Raw genomic sequence first — 16,489 nt, forward strand, 5'->3', positions numbered from 1 at the left:
CCCCTTCCCATATCCACATCCCACACACTGCGCTCCCCTTCCCATATCCACATCCTACAAACTGCGCTCCCCTTCCCATATCCACATCCGACACAGGACTCCCCTTCCCATATCCCACACACTGCGCTCCCCTTCCCATATCCACATTACACACACTGCGCTCCCCTTCCCATATCCACATTACACACACTGCGCTCCCCTTCCCATATCCACATCCCACACAGGACTCCCCTTCCCATATCCACATCCCCCACACAGGACTCCCCTTCCCATATCCACATCCCCCACATAGGACTCCCCTTCCCATATCCACATCCCACACAGGACTCCCCCTTCCCATATCCACATCCCACACAGGACTCCACTTCCCATATCCACATCCCACACAGGACTCCACTTCCCATATCCACATCCCACACAGGACTCCCCTTCCCATATCCACATCCCACACAGTGCACTCCCTTTCCCATATCCACATCCCACACAGGACTCCCCTTCCCATATCCACATCCCACACCGGACTCCCCTTCCCATATCCACACCCCACACAGGACTCCCCTTCCCATAGCCACATCCCACACACTGCACTCCCCTTCCCATAGCCACATCCCACACACTGCGCTCCCCTTCCCATAGCCACATCCCACACAGGACTCCGCTTCCCATAGCGACATCCCACACACTGCGCTCCCCTTCCCATATCCACATCCCACACAGGACTCCCCTTCCCATAGCGACATCCCACACACTGCGCTCCCCTTCCCATATCCACATCCCACACAGGACTCCCCTTCCCATATCCACATCCCACACAGGACTTCCCTTCCCATAGCCACATCCCACACACTGCGCTCCCCTTCCCATATCCACATCCCACACACTGCGCTCCCCTTCCCATATCCACATCCCACACAGGGCTCCCCTTCCCATATCCACATCCCACACAGGACTCCCCTTCCCATATCCACATCCCACACCGGACTCCCCTCCCCATATCCACATCCCACACACTGCGCTCCCCTTCCCATATCCACATCCCACACACTGCGGTCCCCTTCCCATATCCACATCCCACACAATGCGCTCCCCTTCCCATATCCACATCCCCCACATAGGACTCCCCTTCCCATATCCACATCCCACACAGGACTCCCCCTTCCCATATCCACATCCCACACAGGACTCCACTTCCCATATCCACATCCCACACAGGACTCCCCTTCCCATAGCCACATCCCACACACTGCGCTCCCCTTCCCATATCCACATCCCACACAGTGCACTCCCTTTCCCATATCCACATCCCACACAGGACTCCGCTTCCCATATCCACATCCCACACAGCACTCCCCTTCCCATATCCACATCCCACCCACTGCGCTCCCCTTCCCATATCCACATCCCACACACTGCGCTCCCCTTCCCATAGCCACATCCCACACAGTGCGCTCCCCTTCCCATAGCCAGATCCCACACACTGCGCTCCCTTTCCCATATCCACATCCCACACAGGACTCCCCTTCCCATATGCACATCCCACACACAGCGCTTCCCTTCCCATATCCACATCCCACACAGGACTCCCCTTCCCATATCCACATCCCACACACTGCGCTCCCCTTCCCATATCCGCATCCCACACAGGACTCCCCTTCCCATATCCACACCCCACACACTGCGCTCCCCTTCCCATATCCACATCCCACACATAGCGCTCCCCTTCCCATATCCACATCCCACACACTGCGCTCCCCTTCCCATATCCACATCCTACAAACTGTGCTCCCCTTCCCATATCCACATCCGACACAGGACTCCCCTTCCCATATCCCACACACTGCGCTCCCCTTCCCATATCCACATTACACACACTGCGCTCCCCTTCCCATATCCACATCCCACACAGGACTCCCCTTCCCATATCCACATCCCCCACACAGGACTCCCCTTCCCATATCCACATCCCACACAGGACTCCCCCTTCCCATATCCACATCCCACACAGGACTCCACTTCCCATATCCACATCCCACACAGGACTCCACTTCCCATATCCACATCCCACACAGGACTCCGCTTCCCATATCCACATCCCACCCACTGCGCTCCCCTTCCCATATCCACATCCCACACACTGCGCTCCCCTTCCCAAATCCACATCCCACACAGGACTCCCCTTCCCATATCCACATCCCACACCGGACTCCCCTTCCCATATCCACATCCCACACACTGCGCTCCCCTTCCCATATCCGCATCCCACACAGGACTCCCCTTCCCATATCCACATCCCACACCGGACTCCCCTTCCCATATCCACACCCCACACAGGACTCCCCTTCCCATAGCCACATCCCACACACTGCGCTCCCCTTCCCATAGCCACATCCCACACACTGCGCTCCCCTTCCCATATCCACATCCCACACAGGACTCCGCTTCCCATATCCACATCCCACACAGGACTCCACTTCCCATATCCACATACCACACAGTGCACTCCCCTTCCCATATCCACATCCCACACAGTGCACTCCCTTTCCCATATCCACATCCCACACATCCCACACCGGACTCCCCTTCCCATATCCACACCCCACACAGGACTCCCCTTCCCATAGCCACATCCCACACACTGCGCTCCCCTTCCCATAGCCACATCCCACACACTGCGCTCCCCTTCCCATATCCACATCCCACACAGGACTCCACTTCCCATATCCACATCCCACACAGGACTCCACTTCCCATATCCACATCCCACACAGGACTCCCCTTCCCATATCCACATCCCACACAGTGCACTCCCTTTCCCATATCCACATCCCACACAGGACTCCCCTTCCCATAGCCACATCCCACACACTGCGCTCCCCTTCCCATATCCACATCCCACACACTGCGCTCCCCTTCCCATATCCACATCCCACACAGGGCTCCCCTTCCCATATCCACATCCCACACAGGACTCCCCTTCCCATATCCACATCCCACACCGGACTCCCCTCCCCATATCCACATCCCACACACTGCGCTCCCCTTCCCATATCCACATCCCACACACTGCGGTCCCCTTCCCATATCCACATCCCACACAATGCGCTCCCCTTCCCATATCCACATCCCACACACTGCGCTCCCCTTCCCATATCCACATTACACACACTGCGCTCCCCTTCCCATATCCACATCCCACACAGGACTCCCCTTCCCATAGCCACATCCCACACACTGCGCTTCCCTTCCCATATCCACATCCCACACAGGACTCCCCTTCCCATATCCACATTACACACACTGCGCTCCCCTTCCCATATCCACATCCCACACAGGACTCCCCTTCCCATAGCCACATCCCACACACTGCGCTTCCCTTCCCATATCCACATCCCACACAGGACTCCCCTTCCCATATCCACATTACACACACTGCGCTCCCCTTCCCATAGCCACATCCCACACACTGCGCTTCCCTTCCCATATCCACATCCCACACAGGACTCCCCTTCCCATATCCACATCCCACACAGGGCTCCCCTTCCCATATCCACATCCCACACAGGGCTCCCCTTCCCATATCCACATCCCACACAGGACTCCCCTTCCCATATCCACATTCCACACAGGAATCCCCTGCCCATAGCCACATCCCACACACTGCGCTCCCCTTCCCAAAGCCACATCCCACACACTGCGCTCCCCTTCCCATAGCCACATCCCACACACTGCGCTCCCCTTCCCATAGCCACATCCCACACAGTGCGCTCCCCTTCCCATAGCCAGATCCCACACACTGCGCTCCCTTTCCCATATCCACATCCCACACAGGACTCCCCTTCCCATATGCACATCCCACACACAGCGCTTCCCTTCCCATATCCACATCCCACACAGGACTCCCCTTCCCATATCCACATCCCACACAGGACTCCCCTTCCCATAACCACATCCCAAACAGGACTCCCCTTCCCATAGCCACATCCCACACACTGCGCTCCCCTTCCCATAGCCACATCCCACACAGGAATCCCCTGCCCATAGCCACATCCCACACACTGCGCTCCCCTTCCCAAAGCCACATCCCACACACTGCGCTCCCCTTCCCATAGCCACATCCCACACACTGCGCTCCCCTTCCCATAGCCACATCCCACACAGTGCGCTCCCCTTCCCATAGCCAGATCCCACACACTGCGCTCCCTTTCCCATATCCACATCCCACACAGGACTCCCCTTCCCATATGCACATCCCACACACAGCGCTTCCCTTCCCATATCCACATCCCACACAGGACTCCCCTTCCCATATCCACATCCCACACAGGACTCCCCTTCCCATATCCACATCCCACACAGGACTCCCCTTCCCATAACCACATCTCAAACAGGACTCCCCTTCCCATAGCCACATCCCACACACTGCGCTCCCCTTCCCATAGCCACATCCCACACACTGCGCTCCCCTTCCCATAGCCACATCCCACACAGGACTCCCCTTCCCATATCCACATCTCACACAGGACTCCTTTTCCCCCTTGTGTTCCCATTCCCCTCCTCCTCCCAATACCATAGCATAAAATGACCTAATGCCACCTACTCCGGCGGCCACAGCTCCCCTCACTCCAGTGCACTTAACTTCCATATTAAGTATTCTCCCCTCCTGGCTACAACTAGTGACTCACTTCCTCATGGCTGGAGGCTCCTCATGGACAGTCTTTCTTCTTCGTCACGCGCGCAGTACAGGGTAGGGGGTAAAATAAGGAAAAAAAAAAATGTATTGTGCCAGGTCATGTGATCCTAGCCCCGGCCCTCCGTGTCTGATTACTGCAATTCAGCAGCGCACGCAAAAAGGAGCACAGTCCTAATAATCAGGGCAGTGAGCACACTGCTCGTCAGGGAGGAGGGGAGGGAGCAGCAGCTAGAGCTGGGTCAGAGGTAGGGGGCCCTGAGGGTACTCGCGGGCGGCGGCTAGAACCTGCTGCCGCTGCCACAAAGACTGTGATAAAAATAAATATTCCATGAGGACTCAGCGGCACCCTCCAGGGGCCAGCGCTCTGGGTGACGGCCCTGTTAGCCTGCCCCTAGAACCGTCCCTGCCAGCAGCAACACCCCAGCATGCACAAACACTACCTGTTGCTGATCAGGCAATTCCATTCTTGCTATTTGCTGCTTCCACAGCAACAGCAGAGGAAACAGGTGTTTCAAATGTGTGAGGGGGGGGGGAAATCAACAAAGGAGGGAGGAGTCATGCACTCAAGGCTCTGCCCTGCCCCTTTTATGTACATTGGTTTTATCCCTGGGAGAGGGAGGGCCATGGCACATGCCCCCTGGGCTCCCTGCTTATTCCTGCTCTGGGGTGCATAAAGCAGAACCTGGAACAATGGAGAAGGTCAGTGTGCCCCCTTCAGGGCTGGCACTCGGAGGTGACCTCCTTCCATTGTCTCCTGTATTTACGCCCCTGATAAGAAAGGACTTTGTAAAAATGAATGACAGATTAAACATTATTCAGGAACAAAATGTCAAACTTTTATGAACACATGTTAAATAGTCAGTCTTACCATGCATGTACACTTCTTACAGCCATCTGTCCAGGTCTCCAGCTCTCTGTAAACGCTGCCCTTTACGGTACAAGATCTCTCACAATAGCATTGATCTAACCTATTCATTCTCTGCTCGGCTCTTGACAGCTGTTAGAATGGGGGAAAAAAGACTTATGACACAAACAATGTTTTCCATAATTCCATAACAATACTCAGAGGGTGAAATTCCTCTAACATGTAACAGCAAATGGCAGGTTTTATGTAACAATGATGAAATCAGCAACACCATCTTACCTGTCCTAACTACAAATGCTATTTAATATTCCAATTGCTAATACCTTCCAAATGAATAGCAATACACTACATACAGTAGGAACTAGGAAGTCACTGGAAAATGCAATAAAAACCGTGAAGAGATAATGACAGCACGCTGATAGCTAAAGTCATTGAAATTTGAAAGTAAATCATTTTTAAAGTAATACAGAGGTCACAGCTAATTTCTGTTTCATGGCATAGTAAAATACATTTTATATTTACATTTTCGTTAAATGAAATGTGTAGCATGTATATACAGTAAGAATTAGATAATTAAGCTATTTAAGATAGAGGCTTGAAGAGAACATATTAGAACACTTCCAAATTAAACATTAATTTTACAGAATGGGTATTTTTTATATGTTGCTGACCCTGCATCATAAGGAATTAAAAATGAGACAAATTGTATTTGCCACAATATGTCCACCATAAGTAAAGCTACCTTCATAATATGCCAGAACTAGCCGCAAACTTAAACTACCGTCCAATATAGCACTCAAATGTGGATCGGAACGATATACTGTACACGTCATATAGTGTGTACGCCTGATCTGTCTTTCACTGCGGTTGTTCATTCTGTTGTGCTGCACATCAGATGGGATTATGCAATGAATGACGTGGTGCACATCATGTAGTGTCTGCGCACAATGGCACAACTACACAATATATTGGGCCAATCGTTCCTCTGAAGAAGTCAGGGTTTATGTAATAGGTTGTGAGCTGCAGCCGCTGCGGGAACTCCTGCGAGTCTTCCAGTATTTTTAAAGCGGCAATCATTTTAAAGACAAAACCAAGTTGGTTTCGCCTTTAAAATAATTGCAGCTGTAAAAATATGGGAAGACTCACAGGAGTTCCTGCAGCTCGTAACTTGTTACATAAGCTCCGTCATCTGATCTGCCATTAGTCTACACGATGACTGCATGGTATGTACACGATAAATGATTAATTGGATACAATCCCCCAACATGATTTTTTGTGACTTCGTTGGGATTTAGTGAAATTGAGACGACAGTTTCATCATTTGTTACATCATATAGTGTGTACCCAGCTTTAGTTTCAATTTGGCAATTTTTTGTAGCTTATGGGCACACTTTGTTGTACAAATAATCAATCATGTGACTGTTTATGAGCTTTCATGGGTGGTAATTCCCTATAATGGATTTGGGGACTAATACTAAATGTTGTGTGTACCAAGCGATGCAATTGACGACCCCCTTGCCAATGGCCAACATATCGGGCAGTCGCTACATATTAGACGATCTGGTGCCTGGCTGCCCGATATGCTGGCCCCTGCCACATCCCGTTGCATGGGGTCGTCAATCGCATTGTCAGATTGAGCTGCAGGTAGGGCCAACCTGACGATGCAACTGCCGACCCCGCGGGAGCGTGAAACGGCTGACATAGTGGGTACACACTAGACTATTTTGACGATTTGACGTTCCGATCCGTTAGAAACTGGCAAATCATTAAAAAAAATTGTCTAGAGTGTACCCAGCATTAATCACATAACAGATATTGTGAAGAAGCTAAAAGTGGGTGCTGTCAAACATAGATCTGGGAAAACACATACACCCAAATTAAAGAGCTATTATTTATAAAATATACACCAAGTTTCAAGCTACAATATGCTATAATGTACCATCTAATGTAAATTATAAAGAAAAGTTTTATGACCAAAATAAAAGCAATCTGTCTTCCATAAAAAATGCTACAGTAACCTTAGAAGAACTTACAGGATGTAACCTTAATTTTAATATGTTTAACCTGCTGTAGCTATATAAGTTATATAAATCTGAAAAATGTATTAACTTAACATTGTTAGAGCTTTTCTAATACTGGCTTAATCAGCTATAATATTATTCACCATTGTCTAATCTTTATTTAAATGGTTGCAAGTATTCCATTTTCGAAAACACTCTTTCCACTTATAGATCAAAATGAATATCTAATGGTTTCATAGCAGTATATATAACTTACGATCAGATACACTGTACATGGTGGCTTAATGTGAAAAAAAATCAATTGTAAAAAAAGATGCATCTCAAAATTTTACTAAATTTTAATTACAATAGCTGCTGGAAGTGAATATTCTATTTGATAACCAGTAGAATTTGCAGTAAAAAATACCTCTTCCTAACTAAGCAACATTTTTCTGCTGAGGTTGGCAATGCTAATCTAGAGTTCTACCTTGGTACATTTTTATATAATTATTTATTAAGTTGTTTCAGTGAAAGAATATTTTTGAACGTTCTTGCTTCTGCACAAAGGCTATTTTTAACTGTGAATGTTAAGATTGTTTGGGGGAAAAAAAACAACAACATTTTGTTGTGAAATTTACTTTCACATAGGAAGGAGATTTAATTATTTTGGCGTCAATTTATTCTATGGTCTGTCCCATCTCTAACATGTATGTGCAATAATAGCAGGGGTTTGCGCCAATGGCTCCCACTGCTAGGGAGAAAGGAGAACTAGCCAAGGAGGAGGAGATGGCCAGCCATCAGGAAAAGGATAAGTATGTCAGCGGGGGATGGGACAGAGCAGCAGAAAGCGGAGCAGAGCCAGATCAGGGCGGGCTGGAGCCGGAGGCAGAATAAGGTGACCTGGCATTTATATGCTGGTTCTTTTTATTAGTGTATGAATATGTAGCAATATGCAGGTTTTAGAGCGGGATAGTCCATTAGGCAACTTTAACTCTGTCTAAATTACTGTATATTTTCAAATGGAGAGTAGGGGGTTGGTGTGAGTGGTTTGGCCAAACAAGTGAGCCCCACAAGGTCTTTATCAGGCTATGTCAGGAAGTAATTTGGCCAGTAACCATAATTACAGCTGTAATAATAGATCCAATATCCTGTAACATTGCTGTATATCCAAAACTCCAACTTTACACAGTCTTTCATATTTAAATTTTCGACTTTCACTATATAAGGGAAATGAAGACTTCAAAATACACTGATGAACCAAAACATCATGATCACCTACCTAATATGCTTTTGATAAATGGTGTTCCACCAAAATAGCTCTGACCTGCTGAAGAATGGACTCTACAAGACCCCTGAAGGTGTCCTGTGTCTGGTAAGACGTCATCAGCAGATTCGTTAATTACTGAGAGTTGTTGTTCCAAAACATACCACAGATGTCTGATTGGATTTAAATCTGGTGAATTTGGAGGATATGTCAACACCTTGTACTTAGCTCTGATGGTGTACTGTAATACTTCTATTTTTTGGGGGGTCGGGGGCACAAACTGGTCTGTACTTTTTTTCTGGAGGAACTGGCTGGTGTTAGTTTATTTTTTATTTTTCATGTTGCAACATACTAATGCAGTGTTTTTTTTGTGGGTACACAGTGTAATGGTGGATAAGCTGTGGAGCATCAATAATAGGTGCAGTGTTGATAGTGTACATGAGTCCAGGGGGGTTAACACCGCACACCCTACACCCCCATATAATTATACTTACCTCTCCAGAGTACTGCGTTGGCTGGCGCTGCAAAGTAGCAGAAATCACTGGGAGAATTGCGCAGTCAGAAAAAGCAACAGATTAACTTAACTCTGGAATGACCATTAAATATGTATGCCCATGTGTGTGATTAAAGTCATATTTTGAAGCATGTCTCTAAATCTGATTCACTAAATAATTCCTTAAAGAATAATACATTTTTACTAGTATGTAGAAAGTTACTCTTCATAATTTGTAATCTTGCAATTACAACAGTGTGGGTTTCTAGAACTATAATTTATAATGGTCTTTCCAGTCCCAGTCCGACACTGATCATTCATTTCGGAAAATGGACTCACATACTGCTCTACAGATCTGTGTAAAACGATTAAAATGTAAAAGGCCATTGAAGTCTGATAATCTGCTATCTATGAAGCCTGCTACACTGTAGTTTGAGTTTGCCTATTAATAGTTTATTCTCAGTGCAGGACTTTGTTAAACTGAAGCTTCTTTCTCTTCCTATACCAGTTGTCTTTCAATTATATTACACATGTAATAATAATTTTGTTTCAGCATCCTCTAATTTTCAATTAATTTTTTTTCTAACTTTACTACTGAGATGTTCCCACCAAGGAACAGTATAACAGAGAATGTGGTTTTATGTTTCTTGTACAAAGCAAATTGTAACCCCCTATTCCTATAGATAAACATGCACAATCTACCTTTGCAGATGTTTTTGCCAAGATATCTTGCAGCTCCATAATTTTCTGTACTAACCCATGGAAGTCATTACACGTTGGACATGCTGAAATAACAAATGTATATATGTAAGATTACTGAACATAGAGGGAAAGTCACTATCTTCTTTTTTTTTTTTACACATTAGAGAAAAAAAGCATACATACTGCGATTTAAATCCGGACACTGAGAGATGAATCCTTGTGGCATGATAACAATCTGCAGATCTTGCATGATTCCCTGTGGATTAGGACACGGAGTGTAAACATTTTGACACATAGCTACTTTGCAGAATAGAATGTGTCATGGATATTGTTTTTATTAAATCAATTTCTAACTATGTTATCGAGCCCAATTAGGATATCTACAGTGTATAACTGAAAGCTGCTTAAATAACACACTTTATCTTTCCCTGAAGTATAGAACTATATTGATTTACACCCTGGTGATGCCTACAAGCCAGAAGAAATGCAGTAAAGCAATTAGCACAAACATAACAAATACACATATCTGAAAAGAATGATTATGTACACAGCTGAACAAGACTGGAGAGAGTTGTGATTTGCATACAATAAAGTGAAAGATCTCGCTCAGTAGTTGTATATATTGTCTGACGGCAGGAGAGGCAGAAGTTATTCACCAAAAGAATCAGACAAGTGCGTGGCTATTGGTCTTATTGGCTTTATTTTAAAATGTATACATATACAGCGATAAGCACCACTGTACTGACACTCAACATCCAGTCCGTGCCATGTACTCCATAAAAACAACCATATCATAAATAAATGCCTTTATGCCACTGGAAAATACAAAAGGAATACAGTCATTGCCACTTAAATACTACCTAACAGCACAAATAATGAGAAGGGGTTGGGTATACTTTAATTACACAGCATTAGAAGTGTAAGTATGGTCTAAAATAGTAATAGGCAACCTGATACACTTTAGGGGTCGCAATGGGTGGCCCTCTATTCTTCAAAAGTGACTCACATTAATCTTAAAAGTAACAAATACATTTAATCAATGAAAGAGACATTTATCTGTAATAGCATATCAGCAGTTAAACATCTGCTTAATGTTAGATAAGCATTAAAAGTTATAAAAAAAAACAAATATGACAACCTTGGGCTGTAAATGATGGCTTGGAGGGCCGAATGTTGCCACTATGCAGCCTGTTGCCAATCTCTGGTCTAAACCATACCAGGAATTAAGTTTAAAGAATGATTAAAGAAATTGAGTCACAAAAACATTATAGGTTTTTTGCAGTTATATTTACTGGACTTTTTTTGTTCTGTCTATCCTGACTGGATATATGAAGGATAGGATGGCTCTGACAAACTGTCCATTTTAGTTTTTACTCATTGTTACCCATTTATACACTCTCCGTAACAGTGCTAATATTGCTATGGTTTGCTTGTTAATGCAAGGTTAATTTGGATTTTTTCTATTTACTAAAGCTCATTTATTTAAAATATTTTTATTGACAGAGAGAGTGATAAGAGCGTCCTGCTTGCATGCTTACAATCTATATTTAACAATTCAACAACATTTTCAATATAAAACATAACAATTGGAAAAATAATCTACAGTTTGGTGACATAGACATACTAAACATAGAAGCATAGATAAAGTACATCAGAAATGCATTGAATTATATTTGTATTAGTAACTAGTTGAATAAAACTCCCATCAATCTAAAGAACCACATACAGTAATAAAGAAAGTCACAGGACAATTTCTTAGAATGTGATAGTCTGTGAAGGCATTTATTGATAGTTGTTACAAAATGTACATAATTAAGCAAGTGGTTACATACGCTACAATATATGTAACATTAAAAACAAGTAATACAAATTCTATTGGATGCATTATAACCAATGACTACAACATAAAACCCTACTGACCAAACCCAGTGGATTTTCTGTAACCAGGAAGGCAAGATGTCAGTATGAATGTAGCATCTTGATTGGGACAGAGATAGAAATGGTATTAATAGATGATGTGGAAGATCTTATTTTCCTCACTGTAAAACACCTACTAGATGAATCACTTATGTCTGTTTGCCTTTCTATAGAGTAATAGGACAGGAAGCACAGAAGGCACATACTGAATAATGAAATAACAGATAATGAAATTCAACATTGCATGGGTGAAATAGACATGAGTCAAACCAGTTTATATTAACAATAACGGTACCAACAGTGAATATTCTTACGAAATCATGTTGCAAGTCAGGATTGACTTTATTTGTATAAGAAAAATATACTATCCTTAAACCACTTACTTTACATAGATTAGTATTTGTATGCTTAATTGCAAAGGACTGATATCATATCTTTCTTGCCCACAGATCAAGGTACATTTAAATTGCTCAGTTTATACAGGATACAGGTATGTAAAAACAAAACCTAGGCTAATGCTTATTAAAACTGCTGGAAACACAGTGAATTATTTAACCTTACATTTCTCAAACAGAAAGGTCCATAGACGACATAACCTACCTTAAAATAACCATGTGCATTATTTCTTTGACCAACCCATAATGATGTACCAGATGGAATATCCATGTATGGCTTCTCCACAATTCTCTCATAAATCCTGTTGAACAAAATACTTGTTAAATTGTTAATGAAAGGGAACCATTTCCTGCACTAAACCCATATTCATAGACTTTCATCCCATCATTCATTACACACTGACCCTTGATGTACTGTAGCATTTGCCCAACAAAATCCTATTGATTAAACATATAAAATGTCTGCCTCCACTGTCTGCAGGATATAGTTGCACTTTACAAATCAGAGAGCTCCCTTACTTGTTACAATCCACATGTAAAACCAGGTGAGATGCACTGATTGCCAAGGAAAATCTATGCCACTTGTCATCTGCCAGGATGTATGGGAAAACCTCTGTTTGCGACCGATGATTTCCTGAGCGGTAGTGCAATCGGACCTCATTTCGATGACCACTACTTTCTAGCTCAAGATACCTGCAGGCGAATAGATACAAATAAGAAACAGAAAAACTAAATTTGTTAATGAAAATTTTAAAATAATAACAATTGAGTTTAAATAGACAATTATCCCAAATGTTATATGCTGATTAGATTGTATTCACACAGATTAAAAAACATGTCTGTGAAGGTTTTTGCCAATGTTCCTAGGTATTAAAATATATTAACTAGCCAGTTGGTACCACTCTCCTTGTTCTTTATCAAATGTCTAGTTTTGCCTATGTAATGGGTGGTCCCAGCTTCAACCCATTACCAGAACTAATGTTACCTTGGAAGTTTGGCACTGTGTTTTGTGATCATTATTTAGGCAGGAAAGATTTCTAATGTTATTTCTATTAGTGTTCATGCCAGACCGGGGGTAGGGCAGGGAAATGAGGTGCAGGCAGAGTTTTCATGTGCGCGCTGAAGGTATACGCACTCCCAGGAAGGCTGACCGGATTGGGAGTGTCCTCGTGAGTTACAAGGAGGGTGAAGGTAGAGCACTGAGGTGAAGTTACGAGGAGGGTGAGGGTAGGGACACTGAGGTGAAGTTACAGGGATGGTGAGTGGGAGTTACAAGGAGGGGGTGGATAGGGACACTATGGGGGAGTTACAGGGAGGGTGAGGGCAGGAACACTGAGGGGTACTTACAGGGAGGGTGAAGGCAGAGACACTGAGGTGAAGTTACGAGGAGGGTGAGGATAGGGACACTGAGGGGGAGTTACAGGGAGGTGAGGGCAAGGTACTTACAGGAATGGTGTAGGCAGAGACACTAAGGTGAAATTACAGGGCTGGTTGTGGGTAGGTACACTGAGGGGAATCCTACATGTAATATGAGTACATAAAGAGCATTGGTGCCCCCTCTCACTGGGAAGTCTGCAGTGCTACATACATTCTAATTTTTCTACATCAAGTACATAAACACAAGGTAAATGTATTCATATGCCAAAAATCCTACCTTCATGAAATATTGATGTATGCCCACCTTCAACTCCCATATTCTACAATATGTATGCCCACTTTCTCCCCCTCCCCTATTCTACACTGTGTATGCCCACTTTCTCCCCCTCCCCTATTCTATACAGAACATGCCTACCCAGTGGTGTAACTATACATTTTGCTCCCCCCTGCCAAAAAGTTTCTGGTGCTCCCCCCCCAGGACCGTTTCTAGGCAATTTGTCTCTCAGTGCAAACAGTTAAAAATGCGCCACCACCCTCATAGACAGTTTACATTATTTGTCATTTTTCCTCATTATAGTAATACCCCTTACACATTATGCCACACACCGCAATGCCCCTGACACATTATGCCACACAGTAAAGCCCATTGCACATTAATCCACACCATAATGCCAATTGCACATTATTCCACAAACCATAATGCCCATTATACATTATGCCACACACCATAATGCCCATTACACATGCCACACACCGTAATGCCCATTACACATTATGCCACACACCATAATGCCCATTACACATGCCACACACCGTAATGCCCATTACACATTATGCCACATACATTTTTGCCCCTGACACCATTTTATGCCCCACAGTAAGGCTTCTAATTACTTTTAAATTACCTGCCTGTTGTCAGGGGTCTCATGCTCATTGTCAGGGGTTTTATGCTCTGGGATCCGTGCTCATTGCCAGGGGTTCCATGCTCATTGCTAGGGGTGCCCTGCTCATTGTCAGGGGTTCCATGCTCATTGTCAGGGGTCTCACTGGGAGAAGATGCAGCTTTCTGCATCTTCTACTGACAGCGCCAGCGTTCCCTGAACTTCCGGGTAATGATATGCGCTATGTGCTGCCCTGACAGACGCTAGAAGTCCAGTATGACCTTCAGCATCTGTCTCCTCCTAAGCAGTGGCCATTTTTGGAGGAACGTTTTCAGCAGATTCCATATGGATGGCTAGTCCACATGGAATCTGCAGCCCCCAAGCCACCGCACCCCCCAAGACACTGCAGGCTCTATTGTTATGCCCCTGTGCCTACCGTGTCCCCTTCAATTTTAACTGCCTTAAAAATATGTTCACTGTCATAACTCCCCAATGGTAAAAGAAAAAAATGCTGTGGGTACTGGGCAGGGCACAAGTGGTAACTTACTTTTTCACTGTGGAGGCTCCCTGGTGTCACTTGCTCCTCCTCCTCACCTCGCAGGCTGCAATCAATGCCTTCCCCCTTTCTTACTGCAGCCTGCATGGCCAGTGTTTGTACACTGAGCCTGCGCAGGCTGCCTGTCACTGCATGCATATTGGCTGGCTCTCAGAATTGTGGATGGATCCATCCCCCCCCCCACACACACATTCGCTTCCCTCACATGGGTGGGCACCCATTAATTATAATTACATTTAAAAAACTGTGAATTGGCAGTGAAGGCTAATAGGTGGTCCGGTTCACCCCCGGACCACCCCTTAGTTTTGCCTATGGTCCTGTACCCACTATATTTTTGGTGGACTGTCTCTTTTATTGAGTGAGTATTGCTGATCAAAGGCCCTGATTCAGAGATGTACGTTCATCCAATGATGAACGTAAATCTCTGATGTTTTTTGGTCTGCACAAGCGCAGTACCCGTTCTGCACATGTTTGACATGCTGTGGCATTTGGGGGGCAGAGCGGGGTTGTGGATGGTCAACCCCTGGAAATGGGGGGGTGTCACTCCCATTTTCCAGGAGGGACGAGGCCAGGGTCTGTGTTGACAGACGCACATTCCTGGTCTCCTGTGTGACCAGCATCCTTTCAGGCTGCAGGAAGCTTCAGCTCCCGCAGTCTGACCAAAGGAGCAACTATCGGTTGCGATGGTGATCCTAGCCTGCAACTTCGGTCGCAGTGCTAGGATCGCAAATGCAGCAAGGAGGCGTCGGACACCTACTTCTGCATTTGCATTGGATATGGACGGATATGCACAGCCGCTTCAGCCGTCCATCTTTGAATCAGGCCCATAGTTTATAGGTATGTGGTTCAGGTAGCAGAAGCGATAGTACACAAAAACAGCTCAGTGTTCCTACATTATCAATGTCAACTATACTCTGAAGAATATGTTCAATGATAATAAAATTCTGGACAATTATCATGGTTATGTCCATTCAATGATAGGTTTTCTAATATGTTGTTGTAGACTGGTGCATGATGATGGAAAACCTATACGGGCTGATTATGAGTTGAGAGTAAAGAAAAAAAAAAAAGCTATTATTAACTGATTACTGATAACATATTAGTAAAACCATGTTGCACTGGAGGAGGGGCAGATGTAAAATGCGCAGAGAGATTTAGATTTGTCCAAACTCAATTCTAAATTGCAGTGTAAAAATAAAGCTGTCCAGCATTTGTGGGCTACATGCAAAAGCAGCCAGTACTTACCCTGCATGCAAAAACATAAATGCATTGACTCCCCTTTTATTGCAGTATGGTTTGTCCAGGTCCAAAATGACTGCTTTGTCTATTTTGCTGATTCATTACGGCTC

General features: G+C 45.0%; 1 protein-coding gene across 1 annotated transcript in view; it reads right to left on the bottom strand.

The window, feature by feature from the left end:
* Positions 1–16,489, bottom strand: part of NELL2 (neural EGFL like 2) — a 357,636-nt gene that overhangs the window by 226,346 nt on the left and 114,801 nt on the right. The window contains exons 5-9 of the mRNA XM_088458020.1: positions 12,846–13,019; positions 12,532–12,628; positions 10,198–10,270; positions 10,015–10,097; positions 5,559–5,687 (exon numbers count right to left, since the gene is read on the bottom strand). Of these exons, the coding sequence (XP_088314146.1) occupies positions 5,559–5,687; positions 10,015–10,097; positions 10,198–10,270; positions 12,532–12,628; positions 12,846–13,019 (556 nt within the window). The remainder of the gene's footprint in view (positions 1–5,558; positions 5,688–10,014; positions 10,098–10,197; positions 10,271–12,531; positions 12,629–12,845; positions 13,020–16,489) is intronic.

Source organism: Taudactylus pleione, unplaced genomic scaffold (assembly GCF_031769625.1).
Source record: "Taudactylus pleione unplaced genomic scaffold, aTauple2 ptg000041l, whole genome shotgun sequence".
NCBI classification, from domain to species: domain Eukaryota; kingdom Metazoa; phylum Chordata; class Amphibia; order Anura; family Myobatrachidae; genus Taudactylus; species Taudactylus pleione.